The sequence below is a fragment of the Grus americana genome, chromosome 1 (genome assembly GCF_028858705.1).
Source record: "Grus americana isolate bGruAme1 chromosome 1, bGruAme1.mat, whole genome shotgun sequence".
Classification (NCBI taxonomy): Eukaryota; Metazoa; Chordata; class Aves; order Gruiformes; family Gruidae; genus Grus; species Grus americana.
In genome coordinates this window covers 159,924,520-159,946,476 of record NC_072852.1, presented here as the reverse complement: position 1 = coordinate 159,946,476, position 21,957 = coordinate 159,924,520, and the positions used below count along the sequence as shown (strand labels likewise).

Sequence of the window (21,957 nt, the reverse complement as noted above, 5' to 3'; positions counted from 1 at the left end):
CTGTCTTCATTCCAACCTTGTCTTTCTGTTGTGGCTGCCCTCTTGTTTCCACTATCTAACCTCTATCAGCTGTTTCCTTTATTGCCGTAATCACTGTATTTTCACACAGTGACCCCTTTGTCACTGTTGGAGCAGCCCAGCTGTTTGATGCTCACAGACTAGCTTGCATGCACACTTTATCCCCTTTTAATTTAGTGTTTTCTCCTAGCTGATAGGGTAGGAGGGAAATAGTTTAATGAAAAACGTGTACGGTTAAACTGGCATCTTTATTTTAACGATGGTGAGCTTTGCATATTGTTAATTTATAAGAAACATACTTTTGAGTAATTTAGGATCTTTTAGTTTTATCATCTAAACTCTCTCAAAGGAAAGCTACAGTGATAGCCAATCAGCATAATAGAATCATAGAATGGTTTGGGTCGCAAGGGATGTTTAACGATCATCTGGTCTAACCCCCCTGCCATGGGCAGGGACGTCTTTCACTAGATCAGGTTGCTCAAAGCCCCATCCAACCTGTCCTTAAACACTTAATAGACAATAAGCAAGAATGAAGACCAATTTAGATAACAGTAATAAAGGAATAGAAGGATAGAGATAGATAGTATAGCCAAATCTCAGGAAACTGAGAGCCTGGGCCTCCTTTGTTTAACAGTTAAACAGACCAAGAACAAAACCAGCCGGAATAGGATACTCTTGAACAAGACAGCAGCAACTCTTAAGAGAAATAGACCCTCTGCCTTACACAGCTAATGGATTTTTTTCTGGCTTTGGCAAAGGAAAACTTTATGAAATAGGCGAGTTAAGAGGAACAGAGGGGAGAGGGCCAAGGGATGGTCATTGTCAGTCACAATCAATCTGTCTGTCCGTCTCCCCAGCCAAAGTCCATGGAGAGATCAAATCATGTTGGCACATTATGTTGGATACATCTGCAATCCCAGTTGAACCAAAGGTGATTTAAAGTTGCTCAGGCTGACCCTGCAGAGTGTGAATACTCATTGCTTGGTTTATGTAACTTATGTCATAAATCCCAATTCACAGTATGTGGGTTTGCTTTGTAAAAATGTGCTTGAAACAACCAAAGTGCTAGATGGCCTTAAGAATAAATTCTTTTAAGAGCATTTCTGAGTGGGATCTTTTGCATTTGTTGAACAATTCACATTCCCAACAGAAGCTGTTTCAATAGCTGAGGGTGTGCCGCAGAAAGTTCAACATTAGTAATGCTTTCCAGAATAGGTGGGAAATTATTTTGAAAATGGTAGTAGGAAATATGTTAGATGTTACACACAACTCTGGCATTTTTCAGTCATTTGGAACTGTTAGTCTGCTTTACTAGATTTGCCTAATGCTTTCTGTGGATATGTGCTGGGTTTGGGTTTTTTTTTTTTTATTCCTCAGCTGGAATTTTTAAATGGTCTCCATTACTTTATCTTTTTAGCAAGTTTACTTCTGGTACAGTTAGCTGGAGTGATTAACTGATGAAATTACTTCAGAGTATAAATTCTCATTTGGTCTTCTAGGTTTTATTTTATCTCTGTATGCTTTCCTAATTACCAGCATATATTAGTACTTAGAATTTTAAAGCACATGTTACTCCTTCAGATCAGAATGAAAAACAACATGGGCTGACATATTATTTCTTCAAAATCTGATAATGTTGTATTTTTCTCTCTCATTTAGGCCTTATTATCTCTTTAAAATATTAAATCAAGAATTGTTTCAATCCACATGACATAGTTTGGTGGATTTTTCACTTAAACTATTGTGGTGATTGGCTTTGTTTGTTGTTGTTAAAATGGCACTAGCCTGCATTGCGTTTGAACTGGAACACAGCGCTCCAGCTCTGAACCTGTGTCAGTGGTGCCCGTCATTGGCACCAGTACTGAAGAAAGCTCAATGCAAATTTTGCAATTTGGTCTTATCCCTAAGAAATATCTGAAGAGTAAATAAAAAGCACAGGTAACTTTCAGAACAATAAGATTTAGCCTCATGACTTTGAATAATCTCTGAGTATATCTTATTATGTTAAATCTTTTTCTTGTTAAGTAATGACATTAAGAACCAGTCTGTGCAAAGCACGTAGAAGATTAATTAACATTGGGAAAAAGAGATGTCTGATCCTTTCACCTGTAAGGTACCCTTTATCTCCAGCTGAGTTTGCCAGCCTTTATTCCTATTTGTCATCTTCCCCAACAGGTATCTTGATTCCGCGCCCCCCCCCCATCCATGCTGCCCTTTATACTTTGAATAACTCCTGTAATGCCAATACTGTGTATTAATCTGTTATCCTCTCCCACTGAAGGCTTTAAATATTTGTTTGGCTTAAATGAATGTGTCTTTATTTTTTTGCTTAACTGATATATGCTTCCTATTAGAAACAATTAAAGGGAGAATTAACAAAGATAAAATGTCTATTCTCAAGTTTAAGGACATTGTAAATACAAAGTTAAGGCCTATCCATTATGATGCTTTTCATGTAACTGTTATTTATGAAGAGGGTATTCATTATTTTCTGCTAAAGCAAAAACACGGGAGGAGAGTTCTACATATAGCTTGGATATGGCTTTATGGTGCACATCTGTTGGTGGTCTTTACCTATACAAGTAGCTATCTAGGCTTGCACCGTTTGATTTGAAGGAATGAAATGAGTTATGTAGACAAGGACTCTTTTAATGAATGGTTTTCTTATGCGGTGATCATTAGGGCATGATGGAACTGTCTGGTTTCTTTTAAATGTTAAGTCATATAATTTTTTGCTGATGATAAAGATGTGATTTGAAAGAAAGGAATGCCAGTGATCATTCTGTTTGTGCCAATATTGTACATTGATGCTTCTTGTATGATTTTTACGTGGATATTCACAGTTGTATTTTTAAGTTTTTGGTATATGTGTTTAAGTGCACACATCTATAAATTTATGCATCCTATTTAATCATATTCTAGCACATTATTAAAAAAGCATAGCGTTATTACTCTCTTAGCATCATAGTGTCTTCAATCTCTCAATCAGGGAGAGCTGTGATTTTTTTTTTTTTTTTTGCATTCTTCTTTCCCTGGTTGCACCTTTTGGCCTTTCTAAGGAAATAGTTGTGTGTAAACAATCTCTTGGGTTTAGATAACCTTCAGCTTCAGTGCTGTAGGAATTCTGCTCTGAGTTGCATGCTATCCTTTAACTTCTATGGAAACTTTATCATTAGCGCAGTCTGCTGTGGAAGACTAGGATGTTTTTCCTCCTTGTTCCAGTGTAAGGCACCTGTATTTAAAATAGTAGGGATAATATCCATTTTGATTGCGTGCATCTAAGGCTAAGCAGTATTTGTTGGACTAACAGTGGTGACTGGAGTATGTCTTACTTTGAAAGAAGTGATTTTTGCAACACTAGGGATAAGACATACAATTTTTTATTGTTCTGGGCTTGAGGTTTTTGTTTTGTTTCTGTAAATTTAAGGGTTATATTATGGTTTTATTAAATCATTCTGCATTATGTTGAATGACATGAAATGAGGCTTTTATAGGTGTGGGCTATTGGCAGTTTAGATACCAGATCTAACGCAATGAAATGGCTTATTAGGATCATGGAAAGCTCTAAAACTTGTGGCTTTACTGAAACTTCATGGTACAAGCTTTATAATTTTGTTACCTGAATAGATGATGAGTGGTTTTAATTGCATGAGAAAGTATTTCAATGTTCGTTTAATTGGTCATTGGTTGCTGATTGGTAAAAGGATTCTAATGATACCAAAATCTTTCTCTTCTCACTGAGGAACTGCTGATTGTCTGGCACTTGTTACTTTATGGATAAGAAGCGTGCTCATCTTGTAGGAAAAGCCTGTCCATCGTTTCTCTCCACAGAAACAAAGTGTTTTTGTTTTTTTTTTTTTACCCAAAGTGCTTCAACATGCAAGGTCTTGTAGGAACTGTACAATTCCATAAAAAGTATGTACAATGACTACATTAGTTAAAGCATGCCTGAGATACCATCTCTTTTCAGTTCTCCCCAGATTCCTGAGTGACAGTGAAAAGCAAGTCCGTTACAGTATTTTAAATTGCTTGTGGGTAGCATACTTTGCTGTCTCCATGCCAAAGAGGAGATCCATCCTCATCGCTGAAAGAGCTCTTCTGGTGGCCAGTGTCTGTCTGCCTAATGTCAGCATCCATACATCACTCTGTATGTGTAAAAGCAAAGACCCTGTTCAGTGTGAAGAGCATATCGCACTCAACACCCCTACGCCGGGCTCCATGAGTGCGGGGAACAGGAAGAAATCGGTTATGTCAAAGTAGGTGTAAGTTGAAAACTCTTCCTTTTCCTCTTCCAGCTTTCTTAGTAGCGAGTTTATTGGAGATTCTTTTTGTCATCAGCCCTATGCAGAGAGCATGGTTCATGCCGGATCAGAAGGGGAGCTGTGCCTGGTTTGGGTTGAAGGATACCACACTGTCATTATCAAGTCTCAGAAGCTGTTTTTGAGGAAAAGTACGCTCTTAACATGATCGACAACACAGCAGCAGCATCTATGTAAATGGCACAGTCATGCCCTTTCAAGAAAGGACAAAGGGTACCTTCTCATGGAGAGGTCTTTGTCTGTGAACTACTCACACCAGAAGCAGGCAAATCTCCCAGGCAAGTGGACTCTGCACTGAGAAGCTGGATTAAGGGGAGTGGAACCATGTTGTGGCCACTTTCAGGAAAATCTTGAGCCTTTGGAAGCTTCACAAGAGAGTGAGTACTTAGTTTCCAGGGGCACGGAGGGCTGGCAGACTGTGAAAGTTACTGTTAAAGCATTTACTGTCAAAATAAAAGAAATCTATTTTATTTCTAATAGGAGATCTAGGAAATGGAGTAAAAATTTATTCTTCGACAGTAGGGGCACTGTCTTTTTTTGCTATCCCGGTAATTGCTGCGATTCTGACAACAACTCGTAAGACCCACAGATATTTTCTCCTAAAGCTACTACTGCCTAAACTTAAAGTGGAACTAACTTACTACAGCTTATGTCCCAGCAGACATTTGTTGTTGCAAGCCTCAGTTCAACTGCATTTGGTTGAACTGAGCAAACTGAATAAAACCTAGATTTCATTTTTAGGGCTGTAATAAAGCAGGATGCACCTCAAGGAAAAAATAATCAATAAATAGGTGTGTGGTTTGACATACAGAGTTTGGAATGACAAAAGGATTGATTATTTCCAAATAGTCCCCATTTCCTCACATGTCAAAGTCCCAGCAACAGATGAAGTAAAAGCAGTTAAACCAGTGCTCCTATTGATATGGCTCCATCTTGTCATTCTCCTAATTCACAACTAGGTTAACTAACTAGGTGAGCAAAGTACTTCAAACCTCTATTTTCCGCCTAGTTGAGCTACTTTATTTGGTATTTCTCTGCTTCTGAAGATGTAAGGCTCCTTTCCACATAACATAATGGCAAGGAGGATTTTGCAAGTTTGAGCTTTATTAACTGAACTAATGCCTTCAGCAATAGTACAGATACAGAATACGTGCCTGTACTGAAAGTATATTCAGTTTTTATCACTTATAAGGCAGTTCTGCTGTCTTTTGTCTGGAAATAAATGTGTGAAGAAAAAATTGGCACATATTTGATATGAAATGTAATACTAATGTATCTATATTGTGGGTTTTTTCCCTAAGCAGCAAGTAGTGTAGTGGCTTGAGATGTTGAAAGAATTGGAGAATTTGAAAAGAGAGATCCCTCTTTGTTTTACATTATCTGGCTGCACAGAGGAAAAACGTATGAAAAGTTTCCATTGTGAAGTGGCTGAAATTCTTTGTATCAGAAAATATCAATGCCCAGGGCCTCACTCTTAATGGCATCAAAGCTAATTCAACCCGAACAATGGGCAGGATAATATTAGATTCCTATAGAGATGTGCAAAGCTACAAAATGATCAAATGTTGCAATTATTACCAAACAGAAGACCTGTAAACTTAATGCTTATAACTGGCAGCTTCTTGGATAGAAAGTTTGTCAAACTCCAGGGATTTTGAGAGTTTCTTTTCATTAATCATATAATTCTGAATATTCATTTTTCCCGGTCCTACTTGCAGTTACTATCATTAGACACCACCTTTGTTGTAGTTATAACAAGGAAACTCCCCACAGTGAAGATCAGTGCACAGCCAGGTAATTATACTTTATATGTATGTTAACAAGCTTTGATTATTTTTGTAGTCAATAGGTGCTGTGATGCAAAATAGAGGGGTCCCTTAACTATTTAAGAAATCTCAGATTTTAAGCTACCTCTGTGGAAAAAGCAGAGATTGTTCATTGTAGAGAACAGGAGTTAACAGTAAACCAGAACGATGGGTGCTTTAGCTCATGGGGTCTGCTGTTGCAGAATGAGCCTGTCTGAATTCAGTTTTCATGGAATTATTATTCAGGAACATGCCAAAAAATTTTCAGGACTGATGAGAAAATCAATACATAAAATGTATCTGTTTTGCTTTATTGTGTCATCATTTTGTAGCTATAAAAGATTCATTGTTAGAATTTTAGCATTTCGTTATGCGTTTAGGGCTTTGACAGCTGGTCTTGTTAATTGTTCTAGGTATTTTGACCTTTCCTGAGTACTTCACCTGTGAACTGCCAAAGGTGTGTATGTGTGTCAGTATTCATAGCTGGCAGTTATGAGTATGATTGCTTTGAAAGTTGCTGTAGATAGTTAGACAGAAAAGATTTGTTTCCTGAGCTTTCTCGAGAGCAGAAAAAATAGGCTTTTTTTGTCAACTTCAGTTGTCTCTGCTGAAGGATTGTTCCTGTTACTTATTGCTTATAATATAAATTAATAAGCTCAGGGATACTTAAGTTTTCCATTCTACCATCTATTGACTAGAAGAACAACAGACATCGTTTCAATTTACCCATTACATAGTTACCCTCTTCTCCAGTCCTTCCCCAAAGCTTTTCTGTCCGGATGCCCGCAAAACAGCGAGCCCGAGGTTTGGCAACAGCTGTGCTGTGGGCAGTGCTTCCCAGACCAAATGGTGCCCTTGCCAAGTCGTCGTCTTGCCCAGGCAGTCATCGAGCGTTCATACTCGTGTTATGGGGAGAGCTTAATTTGTGGGTTAGGAGAGGTGGCGGGTATGGCCAAAATGCAAAGGCTCTGTTTTCATAACAATAACACTAGCAGGTAAAAGAAAAGGTGAGGAGACCTAAAACCTGCATTTTGGATCTTTTTCCCTTAGTGAAGTATTTCTCAGTTTTCCTTAAAGAAGGAGCGTTTGTCCCCAGCCAGTAGTTGGAGCAGGGCAGAGAGGGAGGATGGTTGAACTTAGTTCCCTAAACCTGTCTGGTTTTGCCCTAGTCTTAGTGAGTATGTGAGGGTAAACATCACACATGAGTCACTGTGCATACCGAAGAACCAGCCTAGGTCTGTAGAAGAACTCAGTGTTGTATGCAGATGGTACGGTGATCTTTAATTCCCTTCATCAAAACCCAGGATTAACCTTTAATGTATGTGAGAGACTTCAGGTGCTTAATGTTTGGGGCTTTTTTTGCCAGTAAAACTGTGTAGAGGGTTGGTACTTGTACTTGGTTTCTACTTCTGGGACTGCTCAGGGATTTTATCCAGTGACTGGTTTTGACACAACTGAGTAAACACAAAATCTAGCTTAGGTTATATGATCTTGCAGTAAGTAAAGTATGGTATGGTAAGTAAAATAATTTTTGAGAGGTTTATATACTTGTGTATTGCTGTTAATTTATCAACATAAAACCTGTACTTGTTCAGCATTAAGTTTTAAGAATTGCCTGAACTAAATACCATTTTTTCTTAAAAGTTAAATACAGCATGTATTTAAATATAACTTACGGTTTATATGAGCTAAAATCAGCTGCTCTACTTCTTGCAGTCTTTCCAGTTCTAAAAGGACCATCCTTTCTGCAGGGGGATAAATAATGCAGGTTAGCTTGTTTCTGTGGGCATTTATTACAGCCACACAGAACAGTTCCTGGAGAGGTTTTATATTTCTTATTTAGCAGCAGTGAAAATTGCAATTATTCTATTTACTTGGCTTGCCACTATGGCAAGGAGGAATTCTTTGGACTGTGAGGAGGAAATGTTTGTTTTCTCTGGCTGCTCCTTGCATATGCTGCTCCAATTACAATTAAATATGAATATTTACCAATAAAATGGAGCATTTTTCAAGTTCAGTTAAATTGATTTTTAAGATCCAAGATATAGGCAACCCATCTTGTGTCTTGTGTAATGCTATTCATTATACAAAACTAATAGAGTAGCGAATCAATAAAATATCACCGTGCATGTCAGATGAACATTATGGCTGTAAATTCTTCATCAGGAAGAATCTGTAGGGGGAAAAAAGGAAACAAACAGCTAGATCAAAAGCAATGTGGGGAATTAATGTGGAGAAGATGAAAGGGAAGGAAGCGAACAATAGGGTTGATGTAAGTGGAGGATTAAGTAAAGCAGAAGCAATCATTTTTTATGGGACAGATGAAAAGAAATTGAGAATAATTGTTACGGGAGGTGCAAGTAGTGGCAAGTTGAAAATGACATGTATTTAATGGCCGTATGAAAACTAGGGCTTGTCCGTGATTTGTGCTATCATTCATTTCCAAGAAGTTGCTTCCTAATAGCTCTTGTAGTATCGTGTGCTGTTCTATCAATGGCGTTCACAAAAGCTTATTGGATTCTTTTGGAAGTTAAAATACCATGCTAGCATCGTTCAAAATTGTTTAGATCCGCATAACAATTTTATTTTAAATATTCAAAGCCAGCCAAATCTTCCATTCACATCTGCTGACCCTTGGTACATGCAACACTAGGTTAACCAGCTTGCCTAAAAGAGTGTTTATAGACACAGCTCATTACTTGGTACAGCTGATAATGTGTGATAGGAAGTTCTGCGGCTTACTCCGAAAGTTCCTAAGATACAGGATAAGCTGAAATTATTGTTAGGGTAGAATTGCATCTGTTTTTAAGCATGCTAAATGCTGCTGTTAATGTCGCAGGGTTAAGGAAAGCCTATCTTCTGAAACCGCAAGTAAGGCTGATGCACAGCTCCCTTACGAGGAGCCCTTCAGGAAGAATCGGGACTGGGGTGTTGCTGTGTTTCCTGGCTGTCCTTTGCTGCATCCCACCTGGTGCAGAGGGTAATAGAGCCCAAACACTGGCTCGTGGATCTGAGGGTCATCCCACTCCCTCTCATAGGAGCAGTTGTGCTGTAAAACATCTGTGTCCTTGTGCTTGGGAAAGACAGTGGAGGGAAATCTGAAGGTACAGTGCTACCTTCTCTCTTGGGTTTTTATCCCACAGCTAGCTGGGGAAGCCTTGGCCACTGACGTGGAGGTGGCGTTTGTTCCCAAGGGAAGTTTCTTGTTCGTTGGCTTGTAAGATTCTTCCTGACTCGTCCTTGTTTTTCTCCTTAATTCTGTCCCATTACTCACAGCAGTCAAGAGCCATGATGATTATGTCTGTTGGAGATTTTCAAATGGTTGTTTTTATTCCTGCCTGTCTTCTGTTCGACAAAGTCTATCTGTAAGTGAAAGCATTCGACATGGTGGTGTCTAGAGGGAAGCAAGTGTGGTGCGGTGGTATTATGTAGGTCTCTTGCTGATATTTTGAATGCTGACCCTTTCAACTTTTTTCTGTGTTTCATAACAGTATATTCAAGCCCACCTTCAGTCCTTGTTGCTCTTTCTGTGCTGTCCTCGATTTGTCACCACCAATTGAATAATGAGGCCTTGAAGTATGGACACACGATTGTACCAGGTTTTTCGTAGTCCTCTCCCTACCACTTAGGATATGTTTGATTTTTAATGTGTGAAGTTAGCTTTGTTAACATGGTTTTCTAGGTAGGGCCCCTGTATAGACAGGGACTGTGATTTCCCTTCTCTGAGATCATGTCCCTTGCCTTTTTGACCTGGGGTTATACTAGCTATTGTGGCTTTTTACTGAATCCCAAACTAATTTTTTTGTTTGGTGTTTTCTTTTAAGTTTCCTGGGGTGTTTCCCCAATGTTTCTAACTTGCTTGTGCATTTTTTTTTAATGTTCAGCTTTTAAACACTGCTTCTTCATTTTTCGTTTTACCTACTTTTGCACTAGTACTATATTATACTTCCCATTGATACTCTTGCATAGAACTGCTCTTAAGCTCTTTAAAAATATTAGGGAAGTCTTAACATTTTTGTTTTGGCTTTGCTTTGTTTCATTGACCATCTCCTAAATTGCCCACGTGAGCTGCATTGATTCTTTGGATTTTAGGTGCAACTTGCCGAAAGCCCTAGTTCTCCAAAGAATGCCTTGTGCAGTTATATTTTTCTCATATGTTTGTTCTGAATTAAAGCTTGTACAGAGCAAAATCTTTAATGTGCTCTTTTGTCTTGTACCTTCCAGTTTCCGTGATGCTTCCAACTACTTCTTTCTATTATAATGTCAACATTAAATCTTGCTTCTCAGTGAGACACCTTTAAAAAAAAAAATTAAGATGGTCAGCTGATTGCTCCCCTATAGCACATCACTGGAGGTAAACTCTAATTGTTTCTACACCATAGGTACATACTGTCTTTGTAATACCTGGTTGAATGATTTGGACTGGCTTATTGCTTTAAGAGCAGGGATGGCCCTGGCAGAGAGTTTACTGTGAAAATAGAACAGAATTAGTTCAGGGGCACTGCATTCCTTGCATTGAGCTCTTCTGTCTCTTAAGAGAAGGAACTTCTCTTATGGAGATTTTCCTATTCTTTGATCCCTGGCTGGAGCATCTCTGTGCTCTGGTGTGGGGACTGTTTTAAATGACTGGGATGGTCATACAATCTACCCTCTATACAATGAGGGTACGAGGGTCCCCGTATGCTATGGAGGATGTTTTCCAGCCAGGTTTACTGGGCTCAGGAAATGGACCCCTGTTTAGTGTTAGGGAAAAGCAGGAAAATGTTAGTATCTCTGCAGACTGGCAGGGCTTTGAATATGGAAGTGATATGATCCACAGGTAAACTGCCCGCGTTTTGCCATCTTTGTAATTTCCCTGATGTTTTGTGGCTACATTGGAGAATATGAAGTGATAGCTATTAGACTGAAAGGTTCTGTTTTCTAGGTTTTTAGAAAAAGATGATAGAAAAATTAGGTTAATAATTACTCACTGTATTCGGTTTGTGTGGCAAGGTTTTGGTAGCAGTGGGGCTACAGGCGTGGCTTCTGTGAGAAGCTGCTAGAAGCTTCCCTTGTGTCTGATAGAGCCAATGCCAGCCGGCTCCAAGGCGGACCCGTCGCTGGCCAAGGCTGAGCCCATCAGTGACAGTGGTAGTGCCTCTGGGGTACCATATTTAAGAAGGAAAAAAAACAACCTAGGGAGAGGTTTTTTTCAGCCAGAGAGAGGAGTGAGAAGATGTAAGAAACTCTGCAGACACCAAGGTCAGTGCAGATGGAGGGGCAGGAGGAGCTCCAGGCGCCGGAGCAGAGATCCCCCTGCAGCCCGTGGTGAAGACCATGGTGAGGCAGGCTGTCCCCCTGCAGCCCATGGAGGAAGGATGAGGGGGTGTAGCGATTCCACCTGCAGCCCGTGGAGGACCCCACACTGGAGCAGGTGGAGACACCTGAAGGAGGCTGTGGCCCGTGGGAAGCCCACGCTGGAGCAGGCTCCTGGCAGGACCTGTGGCCCCATGGAGAGAGGAGCCCACGCCAGGGCAGGTTTGCTGGCAGGACTTGTGACCCTGTGGGGGACCCACACTGGAGCAGTCTGTTCCTGAAGGACTGTACCCCATGGAAGGGACCCACGCTGGAGCAGTTGGTGAAGAACTGCAGCCAGTGGGAAGGACTCACGTTGGAGAAGTTGGTGGAGGACTGTGTCCCATGGGAGGGACCCCACACTGGAGCAGGGGCAGAGTGTGAGGAGTCCTCCCCCTGACAAGGAAGAAGCAGCAGAGACAATGTGTGATGAACTGACCACAACCCCCATTCCCCATCCCCCTGTGCTGCTGGGGGGAGGAGGGTGAGAAATGGGGAGTGAAGTTGAGCCCGGGAAGAAGGGAGGGGTGGGGGGAGGTGTTTTAAGGTTTTATTTTATTTCTTATTGCTCTGCTCTGTTTTGTTTGATAACAAATTAGATGAATTTTTCTCCAGGTTCAGTCTGTTTTGCTTGTGACGATAAGTGAGTGATCTCTCCCTGTCCTTATCTCAACCCACAAGCATTTCGTTATGCCTTCTCTCCCCTGTCTAGTGAAGGAGGGGAGTGATAGAGCGTCTCTGGTGGGCACCTGGCCCCCAGCCAGGGTCAACCCACCACAGTCTTTTTTGGCGCCCAGTGTGGGGCATGAGAAAATTGAGATAAGGATAGTAATTGGAAGAGGTAATGGGCAAAACATGGACTGAACATAGTTAGAGAGTGAAATAGTGGTGGTGAAGGGGCAATCGGGTTTACTGCACTGTGTGGATCCGATGGCCTGGTACATCGGACCCACAGGAGTACAAGGCTCTAGTGGACACCGGTGCACAGTGTACTTTAACGCCATCCAGCTATGAAGGGGTGGAACCCATCTCTATTTCTGGTGTGACAGGGGGATCCCAACAGTTGACTCTGCTGGAGGCTGAAGTGAGTCTAACTGGGAATGACTGGGAAAAGCACCCCGTCGTGACTGGCCCAGAGGCTCCGTGCATCCTTGGAGACCTGCTGCAGTTATGGCTTCGCCCCGAGAGAGGGGCCCGCGCCTTGGAAAGCGTGACGGTTCTGGTGGCATCTGGTGAGCTCTTGCTGGCCCATGGAAATCCGGGGGAGAGGGTTTAAGTCTTGCGCCAGGCCGTACCCATATCTGCAGCAGGTCTACAAAGAAATATTTATGGAGTTTCTGAACAATCCCAGAATGTGTTTAGAGATAGCTCCGTGATATGATTCCCTGAAAGATAAGCCTTTTGTGGCAAAACCTTCAAAAAAGAAGCCTGTACGTTCCCTGTGGTTTTTAAACCAGCGAAGGCAATCGAAACTGTGGTGTCGGGATGCCCCATTCATTGCTGCCTGAGAAGCAGATCTCATGATTGTTTTGTATTCTCTGTGCATTTTCTTCTGATCTGGCATCTAATTGATATCTAATTCATATCTCCAGAATTTTACTGTGTTGTAGTAAATATACATCTTAACGTGTGGTGATCGCATGTTTTATTTAGGACAGTATAAACCTTATTCTGTTCTTGTTGACAACTGTTATAAAGATGTATATTTTTGATTTGCCCGAAGTCTGAATATTTATAGGTGATTAAAATAAAGAGGTTGTTTAGCAGGTGCTGACTGCAATTTTGTAGTTACAGTATCATAATCACTTCATGAGGTTTCTCTGTTGAGGAAATTATCTTTGTTTAATGCTAAAGGATGTGGGTAATCTGTCTCTAATGCCAAATTATTTCAGGGTGTGCACTTTACTTTTCCCCTACGTTTACGTAGATTGGAAAACTGAATGTTCCAAACAACTTGTGGAACAGTTTCCATATCAACTTTTATGTGCTAAAAATGTAATTAGGATTGTGCAACCCAAAACATAAAAAAGAACTCAAATTTAATTTATATGGCATTTTTGAAGGAAATATTGTTTCTTATTTAACTGGTTCTATTAGCACGGTGAATTTGAGTTTATCCTGGTAAAAATCAGTAGCAAGCCACTATCACTTATTTAAATGTAAGTAGCTGGAACCACGAGGAAATACTGAATTCGAAGAGATGTCTATTCACAAACAGTACTTTTATGCCTTTTGAGTGGATTCATGGTAATTGATTTAACATAAACAATGCAATCCCATTAACTGCTAAGGTAAGTAGCATTAGATGTAAACATCTTTTTTACATTGCAGCATGACTTGATTTCTTCTGATTATGGAAATGCTTCAAAAATGTTTATCATTTCCTCTTTTGTGCAAGTGGCTTACAACTCTTCTGATATCTCACCTTTTCCCTCCTGTGTCAGCTTTGCATCCTTACCCCTCATGCACTGGCCTGTGTTCTTCCCTTTTTATGACTGACACCTCTGGAGCAGTGACATTCTTACTCCCTTTTCTGGGCTTATTTTAAAAACCTAGAGGAGGGGTTTCTAAAGAGGGAATATGCCTACTATTACCCCTGATAATTCCTTGTGGTTCTTTCTTTCCCCTGCAAGATGTCTGGTGTGTTTTGATAAAAATTCTTATTGTTGTCTTGGTGCTGGTCAAACATGCCCAAGAGAGATGAATCAAGTGTGTGATGGTGGAGCAGGGAATGGTGCAAGGGATTTGGTGAGCATCTGGTGATGCTCTTACTTTCAAGAAGCTGGTCAGAAGTTATCACTTAGAACACTTGCTTTGATTTTAAAGTTATTAAACTTGGAAACAAACCAAACAATGGGAATAGGTTTACAGGCGTTTTTTTATTACATCTAGTCTCCTCTTCCCCAGTGTTTATTTTTATTTAAAAAAAAAAGAAAATAGCTTTTTTTATCTTCTGGCTGTAAGAAAGAAAAGGTTTCCTACAACCACTATTTTTCTTATATTTGGGAAAGCATATAACTAGTCTAGCTGTTACCTTTTTTCTCCCCCCGCCTTAATCCAGTGGATTTATGTAGCATGTAGAAATGTTCCCTTCAGCTGCTTGATTGAAGGGCATACATTGAATCACAGGTGATATCAAAATAGCTTTGGCTTTAAAAAGAATCAAGTTTCATTCCATGATGCGCTTACTGTCCTGAAGCATCTGGGGCGGTTTGGGGAAGATACGCAACAGCAGATATTTTGCATGTAAAGCTTTTAGTTTAAGTGGTGAATAACCTTGGGCTGGGATATCCGAAGGACTACTGCTGACCTATATCCTGTTGTGACAGCTGAGAGCAGCAGGTTGGAACTGCTGGATGAAATCCATACCCAGTTGCCCACTGTACGTTCTTCTTGTCACTACACAATGTCAAATCAAAGACACTTTTTTTTTTTTTAAACTGTTGCTTATTCTAGCTGTTTACTAATTCGAAGAGAGGATAGCCTTGCTGCCATGGTAGTGTAGTGGGAAAAGGAATTGAAATCAGTGGCAGATTCTGTCCAGTGTGGGCATCTGCCCTACATAACTAGGCCGAGGTAGAGTACAACTTCCAAATATAATAAAGTGATGCTTTTCTTTCTCATTAGCCATTTTGGAGCCTGCTGATTTTGTTGGATCTCTGTATCAAGTTGTAAATGGCATGTGAAATAAAACACTTCTCAGTTGATGGATATGGTCCTCATGATTTCAAATGCTCTTCAAATTGCTGTGGTATGCTTTGCTTAGACCAGATGTGGAAGTCTACCTAATGCATAATTCTTGATTTTAGAAAGGAGACCAGTAGGGACTAACACATTTTTTTTAATGTTGGGGATGTGTGTGCATATGTTGATCTGCTTGTTGTCTTACAAAAAAAATTCTTCTAAAAATAATCTTCCTAATTTATATTCTGTGATATTTTCCAAATAGATATATGGGTAGTGGTACTGGGAGTTCCTTGATAGCCAGTGTTAATGCCCACCTCTCTCCCCCAGTTAAGAAAACAAAAATTAGAGACTGGAGAGTTATGTATGACTTGTCAGCAGCACATTGGCAGTCAAGGCAGGAATTCATTAATTCTTGACTCTAAGCTTGAGATCCAGCTTCTGGTTATATGGTGGTTTAAAAAACAAAAAAAATTCTGTTCTTAGCTTGTGTATCCTTATTAACTTTCACTAAATGAATATATGTATTAGATGAATGCTTAAAAAACCCCAAACTATTCCAAAATGTGTTCGGTGTCAAAAACGGTAGTATAAGTTTTAGGCTGTCATGTTTTATAGTGGCACTTTGGTATGATAATGTCATACTACTCTTTGAGAATTTCTACCGTCAAGAGGGAGAGGGCTTGGGATCCCTGTGTGCCTCCGAAGGGAAAGACTGGAGACTCCGCAGATGAAAGTCATTTAGGAATCAGGCTTGCTTGTGATTTCAGTATATAGACATGAATCATGAGTCAAAAGCTACTAAAACAGCAGTATCTACCTTGTCAGTATTTATTTTACCAATGTATTTTTAACTCTCAACATAACGCTCTTGAAGACCCAGGTTCTGTCATTGGTCTCTATTGTAGACCCCTTTTCAAGACAGAAAACGAGAATATCCCCAAGACATTATCCTGTTGGCCAAGGGAAGTTGGAGTGCGGAGCAACTTCGGAAGTGCCCGGTATGCACATGATGGGAGCAATACTGTTTGAACACCTGCACCGTTTTCCTGCCATCTAGGAGCAATACTTGTGGCCAAGCTGGAGCGTATTTAGCTAGGCAGAGACAGGGAATTTGTCTCAGTAGAGCAGCTGGTAAAGGAAAGTAAGGCATCTTCTTTCTTCTTTTCTTCCACATTGGTCCTATAACAATAGTCACCCATATTCCCCAAACCAGCTGTGCTTTTTGTGTCTGAAGCTGTTGGCAGCAAATGTCAATGATTTTTAATAGCTGACTTATTTTCTTGCGGTATTTTTAACTTTTTTTTTTTAAACCTTAGTGGGCTTAGGCAGGTTACAAATACGAAATACCATCTTATTAATGATTCCACAAAGCAAGCTGAACTAATAAAACAAAGTATTTGCCACAGTGGAGCGTTTTTGCTGTGTACAGCCTCTCAGCTAGGTTTTACAGAGAGGATCACTTCCCTGGTGAATGCTCGAAGGAAGGCCTTGCTGATGAGAGGTGATGAAGGCCATCGCTTCTCTCTTGTCTTTTGATTCTGCTGCTGTTAAGCTGAGGAGCTGATGCCTGTTGTGTGCTCTTCTCCTTGGTATCTGGGCTGGCATACTCCCATTCTAAAGTGAGATACACCAAAGCAGCTAGTGGTAATTTGCATCTATATGTGCTACTTTAAAGAAGAGAGATAATTTGAATGTGTGTACGTGTGTTTGCTTTATTTTAGTGGTGATGGGCTAGTTGCTGCTCTTGTGATTAAGGACTGCCCATTCTATGAATGCACTTAATACTTTGAAAACTTGAAAGAAATGATGACACAATGTCAAAATGTGCATTTGAAGTAAAAGCCCAGCAATTCAGATCTTCTGGTCTTGTTCATAGCAGGTAAAAGGCTGCCTTGATGACATTTGGAGCAAATGAATTTCTCTCCTGCAGTCATGCACTGAATAAATTGCTTGATCTAGTTTGGTACAAAAGGACATGATCTATAAATAGTTAACAGAGCTTTCTTCAGGACAAGTGATCTATAGACTGGAACTCTCTCTTGGGGTCTTTTTTAAAAGTGAGTGCTGATATGAACAAAAGGAAAGTTTGTTTTAAAAAAAAAGGCCTTTTTAATGAGATTGAAACTCACTTATTTTAACTTCCTTTTGAAAGCATCTGGCCAACCACTTCAAAAGTCCAAAAAGCTAACCTTACAGTCACTTGAAGAAAAGAAGAAAAAAGGTCAGTCTGTTAATCTGATGTGAATATATGGTCAATAACTACAAGCTGAAAATGCACGCTAGAACAACTAGTTAATTTGAATCAAAGAAATTGCCGCATCAGTGAATTTGGGTTTCATTTGAAAGCCACTATTTTGGGCTTAAAGAAACTTCTCTTTATGATGTTTTTATGAGTTTGTTGATACACTGCACTGTTGGCCACAGGGTCTCTGACCTATTTACTATTACATGCACTTTTTGATGGCTAATCTTGCAGGTTTTTGGACTGTTGCTGATTGTGATAAGCAAAACTTTTAAGACATTTTAGTGTGCTAAAGGAAGCATCCATCTACCAAGTTTCCTCAAGTGGCATTCTCAAAAGAAAGCACAAAAAATAGTTATCTATGGGGAAAAAAAAAAAGGAAGTCGTCTCCCTTTTTATGGCATTTTCAGCTTTGATTCTTTTTTCATTGAGATAAGACCCGTCATCTTGAAAAGTGGCATCAATGTGCATTTCCCTGAAAAAGCCTGTATGACCTATGCATGTAGAACTGGGGTTTTAGTGGCAGCATTGCCTGCAGGCCAGGGTGGTGATGGTGGCAAAGGGACTGGTGCGTGTTGCTGGCATGGATGTTAATCTTCAGATACGTGCTGGTGTGTGTATGCACCACAGTAGTACAAGGACCAGCACCAGCATGTATGTTGTGTGCAAATGTGACTGGGCAGAGCTTAAGAAGCAGAGATGACTGTGAGCGCTTGGTGGCCACAAGGATCTTTCACCAGAGTAAGGAGAAGGCCATCTATGTTTATAGATTTGCCATGGGTTTTGGGAGAGCAAATCATTCTGTGCCTACAGAGAAGCTGAAAACCAAGTATCCAGGTTATGAAATCACTCAGGTAGGTGAAGGCTACTGACTTGATCAACTAAAAATATTAAAATAGCATGGTGGGACCATGTTGCAGACCACCCTGATCTAGATGAGGAAGTAGGCTAGGCCTTCTTTAAACAACTGGAGGAAATCTCTGTGTCACAGAACGTGGTCCTCACAGGGGACCCTGACAGCTTCTGGAAGGGCAACATGGTGGGATCCAAGGATGAAGATTTCTGAAGGATGTTTGGAATAACTGGTTGATACTGGTACTGGATGGGTGAACTGGTGTTGACACAGCTGGATCTACTATTCACTCTCAAGGAAGAACTGGTCGAAGACATGATAGTCAGTGATGGCATTGGCTGTGGCAAACATGAAATAAGTGCTTCACATCCAGGGAGCAAGAAACAAGATTAGCAGGGTACAGACTCTTGACTTTAGGTTAGCAGACTTCAGCTTATTCTTTCTTTGTTTAGCAGGTAGGAGGAGTTCCATGGGAGACAGCTCTGAAGAGCAAAAGAGCTTAGAAAAGCTGGCAGGTCTTTAAGGACAGCATCCTCTAAGTGCAAGAATACGCAGGAGAATAAGCACCTTTATCAGGAAAACAGCTTCGTTAAGAGCAGGTATAATGGCAGAGCTCCAGTGCAAAAAGGCAGGATTTGGGAGGTGGAAGCAGGGATAGGATACAAAGGAAGAATTTAGAAAAGTTGCCTGGACGTGAAGGGGATGGTGTTAGGAAAGCCGAAGCTTACCAGGACAGTTGCAAGGAATGTTAGGAGCAAGAAGAGGAGCTTCTACCACTGTGTTACTAAGAAAAAGCTGCATCAACAAAGGGATCACAAGTGGTTTGGAAACAGACACAGATAAGCCTGAGACACCTAATGACTTCTTTGCTTCGGTCTTCACCAGCACAGTCTCCCAGGCCTCTGTTATTAGTGACAAGAGTTCAAGAAGGAGGCAAATGCAGATCCAGTCAGCAATTGGGGGAGCATGGAAAATCCATGGGACCGGACAGACTGCATCTGAGAGTGCCAAGAGAGCTGACTGATGTGGTAGCAGGACTGCACTCTATAGCTTTGAAAGGTCATGACGGTTGAAGGAGGTCCCTCATTACTAGAGAAAAGCAAATGTTTCACCAGTCTTCAGAAAAGGCCAAAAGCAAACACCATGGAACAGGGTCAGCTTCACTCCAATCCCTGGGAAGTTCATAAAGTGAGTCCTCTTGGAGCACGTTTCTGGGCACATAAAGGTGATAGGGAACAGTCAGCATGAATTTACTGAGGGCTGATCAACCTGACAGCCTCCTATGAAAAATTAACAGGATTTGTAGGCTAGAGGAGAGCAGTGAATGCCGTTTACCTTGACTTTAACAAGTCTTTTGACACCATCTCACACAATCAGATGGATAAAAGGCCAGCTGAGTGGTCAGGCTCAGTGGATCATGGTTAACGGGTTGTTACTCAGAGATCACAAAGGGTCTGCATTGTGACCAGTCCTGTTCACCAACCTTATCAATGACCTGGAGGAGGCAATGGGAGTGAGTGCACGGTCATAAAATTTACAGAAGGTGTAGAATCGGGGAAGCTGCTCGATACAGTCAAAGGCAATGCTGCCACCCAGTGGGACCTAGACAGGCAAGAGGAGTGGGCTAATGGGAACTTTGTATAATTAAACAAAGTTAATGTCTTTCTTGCGGACACAGTATCTACACGTCGTCTGAGTTTTGAGTAGAGGGGGCTAATCACTTCTCTCTATCAGCAGATTATACGTTTGTTAACAGAGCACAGGATGTTGTTAGCCACCTTTGCTGCCAGGGCATGCTGCTGACTCCATGTCCAGCTGACGTGTCTGCCCACATCTCCAAGTTCTTCTCTACAGAGCTGCTCCCCAGCCAGTCAGGTCCCATCCTGTATCGTTGCCATGGGCTCTTCTTCTAACATGCTGGACTTAACAATTTGTCTTGAATTTCACAAAGTTTCCATGACCCCCTTCCTCTTGCCTGTCTAGGCCTCCCTGGATGGCAGCCCTGCCCTAGAGCGTGTTAACTGTTAGCCCCAGTTTTGTGCCATCTGCAGACTTGACCAGAGTATGCTGTCACCTTTTCCAGGACATGACTGTGAAAAACGTCAAACGCTTTATGGGTAATCAGACCCTCTGGCACTGGCAAATACAGTCCAAAGAACAGGAGAGGAAGCATATAGAAGAAGGAGAAGCTTAAGTAATAAAAACTGCCCACGTGGAAAATCTTCATGAGTTTCTTTGCATTTATGAATGACAACATGTGAAGTACTATTTGGTTAATAATATTTCGTAACGTGGCACATATGACTCCCTTTTTATTGAAGGTACTTAAAGACAACGTGAGGGAGTTGGAGAAAATGGTGTAGGAAGACCTAATAATTGCCAGGAAAGCTCTGCAAATGACCACAAGTCCTTACAGCCTCCAGGTGGATGGTAATTTTCATGATAAGGAAGTGCGTTGTAGTTATTAGCTTTGGGAATATACAGAGAGATGCAAGATAGTGTTTGAGCTCTCCTTTCGGCTGAGAAATAGGTTTTTTACATTGAGGACTAGCAAAATATTTTACAAAATGTCTGGAGTTTCATGTGTCAGGCTTCTAAAGGAAGCCTTAGTTTCATCAACCCCATAAAGACTTTGCTGTCATTCCTAAGGTTACATGGAACTGCAGAAGGTAAGGGACAATAGCTTTGGCACAGCACAGCTTTCACTTGCCTTTTCAATTCCATGGGCTTCTCCATTAGCTGGACAGTAGATTAGATGAGAATTTCAGGAATTTTGTGAAAACTGTTTGGGAACCAAAAGCAGCCACTTTGTCCAACTCGATTTGGCTCAGTCTGAGGTCACTGCAGACTGTTACCGAATACTGCAGCCTACAGATGGATCTTCTGTTGCCACACCATGCTATGAGTCCTCTGCCTGCCCCCTCTTCTGCACAAGAAGCAATATTTATCCTTTACCTGACTCATGAAAATTAAAATAATCTTGCTATTTTGACACGGGTGGTGGTGTTTAGCAGTAATGGAGGTGAAGAGGCTTCTGCCCGAGACAGTTACTTTTCCCAGAGAAAGGGACATCTTTACTTTGTGTAGGCTTGAGGGAAGTCCTCAAACGTGTATGCTACTTCATGTTTACAACAGCGATGCTTGCTACCATTGTTGCTTCCTTGCAGAATGATTTTAAGGTTTCAGTTTGTAGAGGTCCTGCTGCCCACTGGATGTGCTTTAGATTTACAGCTAAATTAATGCCAGTTGAAGGGATTGGAGTCTATGACACGGAATATTCATAAATCTCCTGTGAATAGTAACGTCTGTTTTCCTGAAAGGTAACATCTTCATGAGCAGCTGTCTTGGTCAGAGAAAGATTTCAGCAAGGCAAGTCTGCAGAGGATGACTTTTCATGTGGTTGATCTGATCGACTAGGGAAAACCATTACTTCTGCTATAGTGAGAGGCAGAATTAAGGGATGTAAAGAATCAGGGTTGGGGTGGCATAACCTGGTAGTTAGGGCCAGGAGTTAAACCAAAAGCATCAAGTTAAAGTCGAGTTAAACACTGTGCTGGGAGGCAAAATTGGAACCATGGGATTAAGTCAGCAGACTAGAGTTAGTCAGACTCAAGGCTGGCATGAGGAACTTCAGGCATAATGTTTTGAAGCATCAGGCAGGAAACAACTGCTGGAGCTGCCCTCCAGTCTCCTGGAAAA

The 21,957-nt window shown here is 41.0% G+C and overlaps 1 protein-coding gene across 3 annotated transcripts in view; it reads left to right on the top strand.

Annotated features, from left to right (window-relative positions):
* Window positions 1-21,957, top strand: part of PCCA (propionyl-CoA carboxylase subunit alpha) — a 299,061-nt gene that overhangs the window by 198,099 nt on the left and 79,005 nt on the right. The window contains exon 20 of one of the 3 annotated variants that reach the window (XM_054821117.1): window positions 3,989-4,021. The exons of the other annotated variants lie outside the window; for them this stretch is intronic. Within the exon in view, the coding sequence (XP_054677092.1) occupies window positions 3,989-4,006 (18 nt within the window). The 3' untranslated portion in view covers window positions 4,007-4,021. Of the gene's footprint in view, window positions 1-3,988; window positions 4,022-21,957 lie in introns of those variants that run through there. 3 annotated transcript variants of the gene reach the window in all.